The sequence below is a fragment of the Zea mays genome, chromosome 6 (genome assembly GCF_902167145.1).
Source record: "Zea mays cultivar B73 chromosome 6, Zm-B73-REFERENCE-NAM-5.0, whole genome shotgun sequence".
Lineage (NCBI taxonomy): Eukaryota > Viridiplantae > Streptophyta > Magnoliopsida > Poales > Poaceae > Zea > Zea mays.
In genome coordinates, this window is record NC_050101.1 from 97,532,418 (window position 1) to 97,548,616 (window position 16,199).

Genomic DNA, 16,199 nt, shown 5'->3' on the forward strand with positions numbered 1-16,199 from the left:
TATCAAGTGCAAGGCTTTGATTAGACGTTGTGACTTTTTATAATAAATTTGTCCACATCTCCCTTCAGACTCTAAGTTAGATCATCTATTCTTTGTTTTTCTTAAGGTTTTCATAACTAGATTTATATTTTGATTTATATTTTTTAGATTGATTAGTTAAAGACATGATGTCGATAGTTGGATCTTGAAACACTAGCGTCTAGTAAGATTATAAACATGCACAAACCGTGGGAAAAAGAATAATCAAATATTATAATTATTAAAGCATATTTGGAATTGAGGATTTTTTTGGTTTCCTGCATTTTTCCTGTGAAAATGAGCTGTTTTTTGTCAATTTCCTGTATGATTTCTCTAAAATTCTTGCATTTCAAAGGAGGCCTAAAAGATACACTAACAAAACAGGTGAATAAAAATTTAATAAATAACTTATACTCGTTGTTTGACACTAAGATGTTTGAACGGAAGACAAGACACGATGTGGGCTGGATAATAGAGTTATGACCTTGCACTGTGTAGGAAATATTTTGGGGCCCTTAGAAATTAGGGGCCCTATACAAGCACACCGGCCGCACACCCCATAATAGAGTTATGACCTTGCGCTGCGTAGGAAATATTTTAGGGCCCTTAGAAATTAGGGGCCCTATACAAGCGCATCGGTCGCACACCCCTATGTCCGATCCTGACTTAAACGAACATGATTTAACGTTATCAATTAACTATTACTTTATAAATATGTGAATCAAATGATACCTAAATAGATCCTATATATTTCCCGACAGTTCAGCTCACTAGTTCAGACTAAAATTTCAATCGTCTACAAGAATCTAGCGCATGAAGAAAGAGATGCAACTCGAATCAGCTGACATGCATGTTGTGTCCGCTGAATGCAAAATGTTACCTTGTTCGATGCATGCGCAGGACGAACATCTACATCAACCCACCGCCGGTGGCGCTGCCTTTGGGAGGCGGATACGGCTACGAGGGGTCGTTCTTCGGCGGCTACGAATACGGCTACGGGTGGTCGCCGTTCTTGTTCGCCCCCGGTCCGAGCGTGGCCGTCGGGGTCGGCGGTGGCTTCGACACACTCATTCTCTTCTTGGCGCTGGGCGCCATTGTCGGAGCTATCAGGCGGTTCTTCAACCGAAACTACTACTAAGTTGCCAGTGCTGCCAGACCAGGCTAGCTATTGGATTTAGCGAAGGCCACCGACGACCTTCTCTGTGCGTGATACAGAGGGATTTGCTCTCGTGAAATCCTAGGAACAATATATTGTCGTTCAGTGAAATAGTTAGGCACATTAGTTAGGGACACTTGCAAATAAACAACCAAATACTCCATGAAATGGAGAGCCATCGACTACAAAGTGCATTATCAAAATGGATTCAACTGTATTATCGCAAAAGGAATTCGAGAGGTTCATTCCAAGTGTGTGGTTACAAAGAATTCCAAAGAGAAAATATTTGATTGACTGTTGGTGATCAACTGTTGAGTACAGGGTTTGGGTGGCAGCATGCATTACAAAACCGGTCGAAAACCGGTAAACCGATCTAGTTTCTTGTTAACGGACCAGATCGATATCGATTTTCTAGCAGTTTTTTAAAAAAGAAATCATCCAAAACTTTGAAACTTTGAAAAAGGTTATAAAAATTGGAAAAATAAATAGACTACAATGACAATAAAAATTACATCTAAATGATTAATAGAAATGTATAAAATAAATGGAGATAAAAAAATTACTTTCAATGACGATTTCATGAGTTTTCCCATGTCTTGGAATTGAGTTGGCATGATTTCATATACAATACTTTATAATAAATATGATAAATTTCATGTGTCACACGAATTTTACAAATTAGATGATTAGTTCATTTTGATGCTACGAAGTGGTATTAAAATAAATTAGTTTCTATCTTTCTTTCCAAAATTTAAGTGACATATTTCTAATTAACTCTAACAAATATGGTGTTATATCATAAAAAGTGTGATGCGACACTCTAATATATAAAACTACTCGTGTGAATAGAGTAAGCTGATAACGATCCCATTTATTTTCTTTCGTATTACATCGTGATCACACATCCAAATACTTGTTTAACAGGCTATGCTATAACCACTACGAAAAATCTAGCAAATTCATAACATCTATCGACGCATTAGACCATATCTAACATTTCATCCATATAGTCACGCAAAATACGGTTTTGTACTATTTGCAGATTGGAGTTTGAATATAGATATGAATATAGGTAAACTGTTGAAGATAGCCTTACATTTCACTTTATTCCATTCACATACACCTAGTGTTAAATAAATTTTAGCAGAAATATGGAGTATGGAAAGATCAATGAGATCCGATTCCCGATTCTCCGCGGAGAATTCTTCCATTAGGGCTAGTTTGAGAACCTCATTTTTCAAGGGATTTCCATTTTCATAAGGAAAATTAGTTCATTTTCCCTAGGAAAATTGAAATCCCTCGGGAAAATGGATTTTCCATATTAGTCCTTAGGTGATGGGACCCGTTAAACTTATACGTGACGATGTTTTTATGTAATAGTTAATAATAAAAATAAATAACTACCTTGTCAAAGATCACTCATTATACAAATGTGTTTATTTTAATATATATAATGATTTTATATTTGACAATGTGTATAAGTGATAATGCTTTGGATTAATAACATATGAAATATATTTTAATTATAATTTAAGCGGAAACGAGGATCCCAACAGGGATTTATCCTCGCGGGGAAAGAAATGTCCCCTACAAATATTCGTGGAGATCTTTGTGGGAAAAAAATTTGTCGTGAAGACAGGGACACATTAAAACCCGACGGGGAATTCGATTCCCATCCCTAGTCGGTGCCCTCGTCTTCCACCTCAGTCTCCCACTGGAAAATGCAAACTATTTTTCATACCGCTGCAACAGCCCCACATTCTTCCGCACTTTCTAGCACAGGGTGGCCGACGGTTTGGCAGGGCACGACTGCCTCACCGGAGAGGTAGGGAGCGGGACCGCGAGCGTTGCTAGACTATTGCACACTAAGGGGTTCCATCAAAACGACCGGAGGCAGCAAGTGGCCGGCGGGCCACGTAAGGGGATGGAGCAGTAGGCGTATAAGGTGAAAATTTGATCATTATAACTAATTCTGTATTTTTAGGGGGTGCATCTGCACCCCCTAAACTCAATATAGCTTCGCCCCTGGAGCCTTGCTCGGGCGAGTCGAAAGTTTTCCCGAGGCGACGGTCGAGATTTCCCTGACTTATGCCACAGTTGGCGAAGTGGTCGCTTGCGGGATTCGCAGCGAGAAGGTAGCCGAGGCCGAGCTCGAGCGAGGCGGAGATGGCACTCGAGGACGAGCTCAGCATCGGGCGAGATGGAGATTGCGCCCGAGGGCGAGCCCAGCGTCGGGCGAGATAGAAATTTGCGCCCAAGGCCCGATCTGCTTTTCCTGTTGTATTAGATGTCCCATCTGGAGATGACAGGCGGTGTGCGTGCACAGTGGCGCGACCGTAATCATGCTGTTGCGCCAGGACGCATTTGGACATGCACAAGTGCAAGTCAGTTGCTAGCATCGACACAACATCGGTGGGGCAACACATAGTCATAGAAAAGGATGACATTGCGAGCGTGCAGAGCATATCATGATTGTATAGGGATGAAAGTGGATATCTAAATTATTAGGACAATTTAATATTTTAAAATATCCATATGAAATTTGTTGTTGATTTTTTCTTATGCTATCAAGAACATGATCACAAACAAGAATAAAATGTTGTATAAATTATTTGATGTGTTATTTGCTCCCTGCAATGAAAAAGGTGAAAAATATTCGTATTTGTATCTGACTTTGTATATGAATTTTATATCTATATTTGATAAGATATATGATAAAATTAAGTCTTACCTTTTATAAATCTTTATAAGCTAAATGCTAAAAACGTGAATACAAATTTGCATAGAGGATTCTATATCCTATTTGTTCGTAATAAAAAAATTGATATTTGAATAATTATTTATTTCATCACTACAATTGCCTACTTGAAGAATGGCATCGTGCGACAAGATTTCCGTTCTGTTACGTATCGTGCATGGTGTTTTATTTGGGCTTTGGCCCGTTAAACTTAATTAGACTAATGAATCCATGTATAACTTTTTAAGTTTCACTCCTGGGTCCGAAAGAGACTATACTACTCAATACTCATGCATGCATAGGGCTCGTGGAGCTAGCATATGCATGTCCCCGTGTCTAGATCGATGCTAGTATCTATCGGTCTCTATCTATTCGCGTGCATGGCAACTGACAATGGCTAGCTAAGCTCTATATAACAAGGCGTGCCAATTCTCCTAGTCCCAGTTCAATCTATCTGCACCCACCCGTTCCGCTCGTCCACTGCTCGCACCCCCTGACTCTACTCGTCGTCACCGGCTTGCCTACATCCACCGCCGCTACCACGGCACGAGGACAGCGGGCTTCCCCTGCGAAGGTGGAGGCCTTTCTTCCACGCTTTCGAGGCCATCGTGGGTTCAAGAAACAATAAATTCGGAGTTACGATATGAATTTCGGAAGATTTTCGTGATTAAATAATAATAACTATATTATATGTTGATGAATGTAAATCATATGAGAAAAGATATTAAGGAAATAGCTAATTCAACTTTAATCTAAGTTATAACTTGATTAAGGATTATATTTTAATCAAATTATAGATGGAACAATTTAGCTTTGTTTTAGAAAAGCTAATCTAGTAAACATGGGGCAAATCAATATTTAATTTTGAGGACATGTTAAATAGTAAAATAAGGTTTACTAAGGGGTAGATGACATTACTACAAAGATAACGCAACTTGAACGGACTAAATCAGAGTTAATATGAAGAAAATATGGATTTTATAAGTTTTAAGGCTATTTTAATATTAATTTCATATTAAAGTCGAGTACCAATGACTTACTTGTGAATTTTAGGGACTTGCTTGTGAGCAGTTTCAGCAAAGAAGGATCGCAGGTTGGTTTTATAAAACTCCGAGGGTTTCTTACGCAAGAACGCCACAACCACATCGGTTGCATGCACCATGGACCATAGATCTGTAGACCAACAGTCCAGATTAAAAGCCCCTTAACGTTATGAACTGGTATTCAACACGGGCCACCGGATCAGGGATCCACGGCTCGTAATACGATCACACGTTGATCACATCTGAGCCCTTGGATCATCGATCATGATTTAATTAACCGAAGGGTTATTCATCCTTCTAATCTACACTGCCCACGATGGAATCAACGGTCCGAAGACCCTCATCCCATAGTCGAGCAGAGCGGCATCGCGCACCAACAAGGTGGCGGCGCCATCGCCGGAGTTTTTTGACGAAAAGGGGTTTCCCCCCTATTTCATTAAGAAACAGGAAACACATACAGACACACACCAGAAATGTCTTAGCCAAAACAAGCAATTGGCAACAAAAGCTCAGCAACTAATCCAGCAACATCTATTATCAGACCTGACCCAAAATCTATTGCCAAACCAAGACGACTAAGACAAGAAAGGGGGTTTAACCAAGACATTATTACAGACCGACATCCTGATATAATAGCCAAAAGAGTCTCTAGGTTCAAGAACAGAAAGAAGCATCATCGCCAAAAAAGATCCCCCGCTCAACCGATCACTGCGTCAGCCTCCTGTCAACTGGAGACCATCCCCAAGCTCGACTGAAGAACTCACTAGCCATTTTCCTGATCTGATTGCTTCTTTCCTCCAGCATCCTTCTTGCCGATTTTTTCTGTAATAAAATCCATGAGTTCATCCAAAAACAACACAATATAAAGATGTCTAACGTATTAACTATTCTTTTATCATCAAAACAAGCTTCGTTTCTTATTTTCCAAAGAGTCCAAAGAACTGCACTACATCCCACTGTCAACAAATTCATGTCTCGTTTATTGAATAGATGGAGCCAGTGGCTAAACATCTCACTGGGATTCATGGGAATACAAATGGGATGTAGCACCATCTGCACCACTCTCCATGTAAACTTCGCTATCTGACAGTCAAAGAAGATGTGTTGCGTAGTTTCTAGGCAATCACACCAAGTGCAATTGATGTTTCCTTGCCAATTCCTTTTGCTAAGATTTGCCTTGGATAGAATCCTGTCTCTCAAAAGAAGCCAAAGGAAAACTTTTATCCTTTGGGGGATTTTAGCGTTCCAGATGAACATATAAGGCACCCGACCCAAATTGTTTCGACAATTAAGGTAAAGGGATTTGACCGAAAATCCTTTTTTATCTAGTAACCAAATAACATTATCTCTTGAATCATTAAGACAGATGTCCTCATATGAGGATATCATCTCCTTGAGATTGTCAGCCCCAGCTCCCACTAGCCTCCTTCTAAAGGTTAAGGATTCAGAATTCGTACTTATCACCTTTTCTACACTTATCTCTTTATTAAGAGATAAATCATGAAGTCTTTTAAATCTTACCGAGAGAGGAGTATTCCCACACCAACAATCATTCCAAAAACTGGTTGATTTACCATCTCCAATGATTCTTTTGCAGTTTTTGTAAAACACCTCTTTTACTTCCAGAATGCTTTTCCAGAAAAGAGAGTCCCCTTGTTTCCTTTGCCATCGCCGGAGTTGATGCTCCCGCGCGCTGATGCCCTAACACAGTCGCGGATAAGCCCGTATGAAGCGGAGAGGATCATGATCTGAATCGGGTGCAGGGATCCTTACCCGAAACTGCGGTGGTGGTTGCACGACTCACGACATGAGGTGGCACACGGCGGAGGAATTGCTCCGTTGAGCAATTTTGAGGTCCCCTAGCATCAACTCCACCCCGGTGAAGCTTTGAACGCACGCGGAGAGCTCGGGCGACACTCCTAGGCTTGTTGCCGAGATCCCTTTTGACAATGCAACACGCGCAGCGGCGTTCTCCGCTCTTCCTCCCTGCGACGGTGGCACCGGTGGCGGAAACTAGCTTCCTAGTGAGGACTGCCGCGTCCAGGGCTGGCGAGGCTGCCTAGCGACGAATGAAGGAGGTGTGTGGGGGGGGGGGTATGCGATGCCTGGGGCCGTTTATATCTACATCAGAGATTCATGGTAGAGGAGATAAGGACGGCATGGACACGAGTTTGTTGGGAGTTTGTTGTATCAGAGAAGGGATGAGGACGACGCTGGACAGACAGGCCCACATGGCGGCAACACAGGATAGAGGACACTGGGGTTATGACTTTTCACGAATGCACCTCTGCGGCGGGGTCTGAGTTGGGCCGATAGGTGGACCATGTGGGCATGCGTCACGTGGGGTGGGAAAGGGACTGTGCCATGAATCTAAGTGGCTAGATTAGGTAAGTTGGTTTCGTTTTGTTTTTTCTATTTGTTCTGTTATCAGTTTTTTTAAATTCACATAAAAATCCAAACTCCAAATTTATGTTCAAATGCAACAATCCAAAATCTCGGCATGAATGCAAATTATATATATATATATTTCTATTAATTATTTTATTCCTTTGTTTAGGCAAGCACTACAGTAAAACAGAGCATTTCCGACGGCCTCCTTATCTCCGACGGCCTCGTACCTAGCCGTCGGAGATAAGGTTATGTCCGACGGCCACAACCGGCTGTCGGAAATAGCGCTTATCTCCGACGGCCTCGTACCGAGCCGTCGAAGATAAGGTTATCTCCGACGGCCCCGTACCTAGCCGTCGGAGATAAGGCTTTTTAACGCGCGGATCGGACCCGCGCGGCTTTCATTTCACCGCGCGCCGTTTCTCTCTGCCGCCGCCGCCGTCCCGCACAGCCTCGGTCGCCGCCACCATAGCCGCCGCTCGCGCTCGGTCGCCGCCACGCCCGCCGCGCCCGTGCTCCCGCCGCCGCCGCCCCGTGGTCCGGCCCGTGCTCCGGCCACCGCCCCGAGCTCCGCCCCGTGCTCCGGCCGCCGCCGCCCCGTTCGCCGGTCTCCGCCGCCCCGTGCTCCGGCCGCCGCCCCGTGCTCCGGCCAACGGCCCCGTGCGCCCGTCGCCGGCCGGCTCCCCACGCCCGCTAAGTGAGTATACTTAATTAGCAATTTTGTTTATTAAAATTGTATGCTTGTATTAATTTATTTGATTAGAATTGTATGCTTGTATTAATGTATTTGATTAGAATTGTATGTATGAATGCATTTGATTGTTTAGTTTGTTATGTCCGACGACCAAAATTTGATTACGTAATTAAAGTAGCTTGTTTTAGTTTATTTAGTGGTACTTTAGATAATTTAAATTTTTAATTTCCGAGGGTAATTATTATGCCCTCGGAAATAATGCCATTTTATATGATTTGTCATCTATAACAATGTTATTTCGTATGTAATATTGTATTGTGGTTTATTAGTTTAATTATTTAATAATGCACGATGATTATAGTTAATCATAGTGTATCGTAGTGTGAACAAACGAAACCTAGGCGTCACCCGTTTCGGCCCAACACACCTTACAAGCGACGCATGTGAGGTATGTTGGGCCGGAATTGTCCCTTTATTGGACAGCCTCGGGGTGACCGACAGAGTCCGTGTTTATGACAAAAGCATGTGCTCCTGCTTAGTTTCGGCAGCATAACCTCTCTGTTCTCCAATTGCACCATTTTTAGGCGTGCGATTGGAGAACAACGGGGTTATGCTGCCGAAATTTCGCACGACCACATGTCTTGTCATAAACACGGCCTCGTCGGTCACTCCTGGGTGGGTTTAGGACCTATCCTTTCCTACAGATGTAGGGGCGTGATTTCTTCGTAAAAACGGATGGCCCGTGCATTACTTATCTAATCAAGTTAACGTCTCGTATCTAGTATGGAGGAGAATCGTCGATGGATGTATGAAGGTTGGAAGAAAAGAGGTGCTCTATCAAGTGAGTGGGTGGCCAAGACTGATGCTTTTCTCGACCATGCTTTTGCTCGGTCAGAGACTGGAACCGATGTTAGGTGCCCTTGTAGCAAGTGTCGGAACATTAATTTCCTTGACAGGAGGACTATGTCGATACATATTTGCAAGAACGGTTATATGCCAGGCTATGAGGTGTGGGTGCACCACGGTGAGGACCCACCCCCTCGTATTGTATCAGAAGTTCAGTCACATGAAGAGGAGGACTACGATAGGATGGAAGAGATGCTTGACGATGTACGCCATGAGTTTCTAACCGTCGATTCGGAGAACCCCGGTCAACCCACCGAGTTTGAGGATCCAGCTACACCTGAGGTTCAGAAGTTCTTCGAGCTCCTTAAAGCTGCCGAAGAGCCGTTGCATGAGCACACAAAAGTGACCATCCTTGTATTTGTGACTCGACTTATGGCTATTAAGTCTAAGTTTGCATTCTCAAATAACTGTTACAAGGAACTTTTGAACTTGATCAGTGATGTACTTCCGGAGAATCACAAGATGCCAAAGGACATGTATCAGTCTAAAAAGCTGTTATCTGGCCTCGGTATGGACTACGAAAAAATCGATGTCTGTGAAAATAATTGTATGCTTTTCTGGAAGGAGACCGCAGGTGAGAAGAAGTGTACTGTATGTGGTGAGCGTAGATTCGTTGAGGTTGAAAACGACGATGGTTTGACCGTGACTACGAAGATTGCACGTAAGCAGCTTCGTTACATGCCTCTCATACCTCGGTTGAAACGTTTGTTTATCTCCAAGAATACAGCCAGACACATGAGGTGGCACAAAGAAGGGGTACGTGAGAATCCAAATGTCATGGTGCACCCAGCTGATACAGATGCATGGAAGGCACTAGATGCTTTTGATTCTAGCTTTGCTGATGAAGTGCGGAATGTCCGCTTCGGTTTGGCAACAGATGGTTTCTCACAATTCAATCTAACTGCAACGTCGTACTCATGTTGGCCCGTCTTTGCTGTTCCATACAACCTTCCACTAGCTCTTTGCATGAAATATGAATTTATTTTCTTGTGTCTTATAATACCTGGTCCGGATCATCCTGGAACAAAGATCGATGTGATGATGAGACCCCTGATTGAAGAATTGAAAATTTTGTGGGAAGGAGTCGAGGCGTACGATTGTTACAAGAAACAGAAGTTCAACCTGAGAGCCGCGTTTTTATGGTCTATTCATGATTTTATGGCTTATGGTATCTTTGCTGGATGGAGTTGTCATGGGATTTTGACATGTCCTATATGCGTTGAAGACACTTTATGCTTTCGACTAAAGTTTGGTGGAAAGATATGTTACTTCGATTGCCATAGATGTTTTTTGCCAGAGGATCACCCATTCAGGTTCGATAGGAACGCTTTTAAAAAGGACACGATTGTGACGAGGGGACCACCCAAGCGTCTAAGTGGTCCAGAGATTCTCGCGAGACTTAATGATTTGAAACTAAACGAACATGGAAATCGTTTTAAAGGTTATGGAACCGAGCATAATTGGACTCACAAATGTGGTCTATGGGAACTCCCTTATATGAAAGCCTTGATTCTAATGCATAACATTGATGTCATGCACCAGGAACGAAATATGGGTGAAAGCATTATCAGCACTTGCATGGTGGAAGTCAAACACAACGCGAGAAAATCAATATGGCATGGTGGAAGTCAAACACAACGATAGATTAAAAGGCCACGACACTATAATCCTTGCCCACCAATGCGAGCAGGTGTATTATATGACATATCCATCTAAGAAAAACGGTTTGGTTGATTGGAGGGTAGTGTACAAAGTTAATCCGCGTGAACGACTATATGCTCCTGGTGATGCTGGTTATGTTGAAAGTCAAATCGAGCAGGAAGTGGGGGCTGCTGAGATTTTCCAAGATGAAGAACTTACAAGCACGTTTAATGTACAAACTGAAATGTTGGAAGAATCTTTATTAGGCGATCAAAATGATGTAGAGGTTCCTCCAAAAAGAAAACGAGTGACGAGAAAGAAGAAAGCTACTTGGCGTCCATTAAATCGACGAAAGCAACTAGATCCTGATTTTGATTACGATTACGATTGACGAGTATGGATCATGATTTTATTGCATATTTTATTATTTTATTGTCGATTTATGTACTAACTTGTTTTTGTTAAAATAGGATGTCAAAGAAAATGAAGTCTTTAGCTCATAGTTTGCTTGGGTCGAGGAGTAGCTCGAGGAGCAGCTCGAGGGGTGAGGATTCAGTTTTTCAGGGCACAGGTTCTACCATGAGCAGACAGAGAGCGCTGGCAGAACATTTGCCTCCACAAGATGTAAGTTAGTTGTTAAATTACATTATTTGAGTTACTTAATATTGTATGATGTAAGTTATTTGTTTCATAGGATGCTGAAATTGAGGAACCAGTGGTAGAGGATCATGCAAGAGATGATGTTGAAGATGATGGTGGAGATAATGTTGGAGATGATGCTGGAGACGACGCTGGTGGGGATTCTGGGGCTGGTGGAGATTCTGCAGCTGGGTCTGGAACTTCTCGAGTTAAGAGAACGAGGAAGCTGCATTTTGTTGGACCACCTCCAGAGCTTCCACCCGAATCTCGGGTTGTGATAAAGCCTAGTGGAAAGTGAGTGACATATCTTTGCTTAAATGTTATTGAAAGTTATGTTTTAATTTCTACATTGATTTCTGTTTGCAGGACTTGGATCGACGACTCGTTCACAAGCACAGGACACTACAGGCAGGTGAACATGGTTCTTGGTAATCTTGTTCGTCTGCACTGGCCTGGTGTTGTGACTTTGCCTACTGGCGAGTCTGTCCCCGCCACCACTTGGGAGCATTATCGCTATGGTGTCTGTAGAACGTTTGGCAACACACAGGCACTAGTTTGGGATGCATTCTGGGTATGACTTGTTTATACTATTTTAGTTATTCCATATATGTTTGCTTTTATGATAACACTATGGTTTTTGCAGAAACGGTACAAGTTGCCGGACGATGGATCATATGATATGAACGCTCGTTACGTGTTTGAGTTTAACGCGAACGATGTCGTTGCAGATGCAATGTACTATGCACGAATTCAGGCTATAAAGGCATGGTACAGAGCAAATGATGATGATCGACCGATGCCAAATACAAAGGCCGAGTGGTCATCAATTTACTTGACGGAGGAGCAATACCTAGAGGTAAACAGGTTGTTGCCTCTCATATCGCACAAAGCCATGTATTTGCTTGCTTTATTTAAAAAATTTCATGTAGGTGTCGGTGCCGTGGATGGCCACCCGATCAGACGGTTATTGGGCATTGTGCAGATGGTGGGCTTCCCCTGAGTTTCGTGCCATTTCCGAAAGGAACAGGGGAAACCGTGGGACTGAGTCGTTCCACAACTACGGCGGTGATGGTCATGTGCGCTTGGCTAAGCGAATGGTAAGTCACAGTTTGTCGTAACTTTGAATCACATAGAAATGTGTCATTATAACTTTTATGTACAGGAAGTCAAATCCGGCCGTACGCCCACGGATGTGGAGGTGTATATGCAAGGGCATAGGGGTTCTGATCCTCAGAATCCTGATGTGTTATGCACTCAGACGGCCACCGACCGTCTAGTGAGTTTTTGATACTCTATTATGTGTGTTGATATTGTTTGCAAGGGCATAGGGGTTATGCACTTATATTTGATATTGTTTGCCTCCAGGCTTCGTATGGGCAGGAGATGGTTCAACGCCATGGGGAGGAGTACGATTGGAGGAGCCAGCCAATCGACCCTCAGGCAGCATATGCTAGCGCAGGAGGACAAGCCCATGGACGGTGAGATTATTTGATTTGGTTTTCAAAATTGTCATCATATGCTTGCGATTCAACTGAGCCATGAGTTACTATACTAAGTGCATGGTTCACTCTTGTAGGTTGGGTATTTTTGATTCTACGATTGATTCCAGAGAGCTGAGACGCCGTGGACGACAATCCACATCGTCGTCTTCATAGTCGTCCCGTTCACGATCAGCAGCCCATGAGATAGAGCTTGCAGTGTTGCGTCAACAGGCAGAGTACCATCAATCAGTCTTGAGGGAACAATTGGAGTACCAGAGGCAACAATCTGAATACCAGAGACAACAAGCCGAGTACCAGAAGAAGAGGGACGAGTATTATGCAAGCCTCCAGGCCCAAAATCAAGCTCTTCTCTCGGTAAGTTGAAGTAACATTTTGTAGCTTATTTTGCAAAACACTTGATGTGTATCTTGTTTGTTCAACAATGACTTGTATATAATTTGTAGCAACTAGCCCAACAAGCGGGCGTCCCGATGCCGACATATGGGATGCCGCCTCCGGACTTTGCACTGCCAATGCCAATGTTGGCGCCTCCACCTCCGCCTCTGCCTCCGTCACAATTCCCTATGGTATGTACACATATGCGTGTGTGACATGTTCATAGATGTCTTATGTGTTTAAATGAACAACTGAGTGTTTACTATTTCATGTGCTTGTGTTATAGGGATTTCAGACACCACCCGCTTCAGTTGCCGCACCTGGAGATGGGTCTGGGCAAGACGACACAACACATTCGTGGGTCAACAACCTTTTCACCACGCAGAGTCCAGCCGGAGGAGGTGGCTACTCGAACCATCCAGACGATGGATATGATTGATGTGTCATGATGTTTATTTATGAAACACTTTGCAACACTTGTTTGTGAGACACAATTTCAGTTTGCAACAACCGTCGAACCTATATGTTGATGTTAAATTTGTGAATGTTAATATTTATGTGAGAATATTTGTGATTGTGAATACTTATTAGAATGTGTATATTTGTGATTGTGAATGTGAATGTGTATATGTGCATGAATCTGTTTTTGTTTTGTAAATGTCAGATTTTTTAAAAAACAGAATTTTGTGTAAATTCTGTAATTTGTTATGTCCGACGGCCTAGTGGTAGTCGTCGGACATAACCCTGTGTTATGTCCGACGGCATTAAATACCGTCGGACATAAGGGATGCTTATGTCCGACGGCCTAGCTACGGGCCGTCAGACTTAATCCTGTGGGGCCCACATACCGACCGGTAAAACGGTTGGGATTTGTTATCTCCGACGGGCACACGCAGCCGTCGGAGATAGCTTATGTCCGACGGCAGCCGTCGGACATTGCACTATTTCCGACGAATTATCGCTGACGGCTTAAAGCCGTCGGAGATAAGGCTTTGCCGTCGGAGATAACCTATTTCCGACGGTTTAATCCTTATGTCCGACGGTTTTGGCCGTCGGACGTTGTTCCGTTTACTGTAGTGAAGGGCTCATAATATGCCATACACACATTTTGTTTCATTTTAGGAAAATGTTACTTTTGAGTATGTGATCAAATTTGAAGTTAACAACCATAAAGAAAAGAATGTCCATTACCTTACTTATATAGGGGAAATATATAATCTTTACCAGGGATTCTTTTACTTAAAATACTTTTAAAAAGTGTTAAAGGTTACAAAGGAAATAATGAATAGAATGAAAATCTTTCTTCTAGTTATTGCTTTCAACTTAAACTTTAGTTTCAGGATTTGAATCTAAATTTTGAACTACCTCATTTTTTACATTACTATTGACTTAATTTAGAAAAATGTACTTTATAGAGAAAGTAATTTATTATTGAAAGCCATTTTAACTCAATCTTTTGAAGAAACGTTTATAAATCCCAAAAATAGAATTTTGGGTGTTACAAGGAGTCAAGCAACACGAGTAAGGATGTATTTCTGTGAACATATATTATTTTTTATTGAGGTTGTTCGGTCATGTATGAGATTGTTAGATTATGTTTTCTGAACCCATATACAACAGGTGAATAATAATATCAGTCGTACATCAGTTGTTCCTAAAGTTGGAATGGCTTTTGATTCAGAGGACACCGCTTATGACATGTACAATAACTATGCTGGCGGGATCGGATTCACCAATAGAAAGAGCACGACAAGACACTTGCTAGATTATGTATTCCTTAACACTAGTCATCGCCTTTTTTATGGCATATTTAACTCACTGTTGCTAAACATCTTGGGCATGTTATTCAGAAGCATCATCGAAAGTTTATGCCTGATTTTAAGAGTTGTCTATATGAAGAAAGATCAAAGATTTACTTCAATAAAAAGAGGCATGACTTGTTGAGGGAGTACGATCTTGAGGATAATGTATGGATGTCAAACCTAAATGCGTTGAGGGATGAATAAAGTTTCAATAAAAGATTTCATAGGAAATTGGGTCTTTCGGAGCTCCTCGTAGAATGTGAGAAGGTATTTGCTAGTCTTCGTGCAAATGAGGTGAATGCATATTTTCATTCACGACAAAAGATTCTGGCTACTTATAGCCCAAATTACCTATGTTGAAGACTGCGACCGAATCATATACAAGGATAATATTTTTAGAGTTTGAGACAGAATTTAAGGATCAATTTTTATTAACCGGCCCATTGTTGCACGACGAGGGGTCAATATTGACATACATGGTTACACAGATGCAATCTTCTCTTGGAGCATTAGTTTGATTTTACACTGCAGATATGACAATTAGTTGTTTGTGCAGAAAGTTCGAATCTATAGGTATATCATGCAAGCATGCCCTTAAAGTCTTTAACATAAAAGATATTTTGTTTTTGCCATCACAATATATACTGAATAATAAATGATCAACCATATCCCACGAAAAGAGAAAAGGGAAGAAAAAGAAAAGTGGCACTGGCAAAGGTACTTATTGATCCTACTAATTCTATCAAAAGCATCATTATTATGTGGCCTGCTTTTTTATTTCTTGATTGGTTTAAGTTATATTACTAATTGTAGGAGAGTATTGTCACACCGGGATTTAAGGAACAAAGCCGGGTGCATCTCATATATGCGCCAGAGAAGACAACACATATAATAACAGAGTGCATAGAGATAAATGTCATAATTATCATAAATGTACTTATTACATAGCGGAAGTCTTACAAAAATAAATGATAAAATAAAGCGAACTAAATATTATTCCCTGGCGCCACAAAGTTGACTGGGAGACGCCACCAAGATCAAGTCGAATGCCTCAGTGTTAGGTGGCTCCTCTTCGACCATTTGTTCTTCTCTTGTGGGGGGGTGTGAGACAGCAAGAGTGAGCTCACATACATTCATAGCTCAACAAGTTGTGGGGAATAATGTGCATGAACTCGCCCAAAGGTGGGAGTTCATGTGAAGTGTAAGGCTGATCAACAAAATAAAGGTTGAAGCTGAGCATTGCTTTTATAAGTTGGTCAAAATTTTATTAGCAATTACTAAGTATAAGTAAATACCAA

General features: G+C 42.0%; 1 protein-coding gene and 1 long non-coding RNA gene across 2 annotated transcripts in view; both read left to right on the forward strand.

Annotated features, from left to right (window-relative positions):
• Positions 1-910: 910 nt before the first annotated feature.
• Positions 911-16,199, forward strand: part of LOC118472300 (uncharacterized) — a 41,216-nt gene continuing 25,927 nt past the window's right edge. Inside the window, exons 1-2 of the mRNA XM_035960285.1 lie at positions 911-1,131; positions 4,468-4,513. Coding sequence (XP_035816178.1) covers positions 911-1,131; positions 4,468-4,513 — 267 coding nt within the window. The remainder of the gene's footprint in view (positions 1,132-4,467; positions 4,514-16,199) is intronic.
• LOC109940338 (uncharacterized) lies at positions 13,251-13,682 on the forward strand. Its single transcript, XR_002263125.1, has 2 exons — positions 13,251-13,290; positions 13,386-13,682. It is a non-coding gene; the product is annotated as an uncharacterized lncRNA (long non-coding RNA).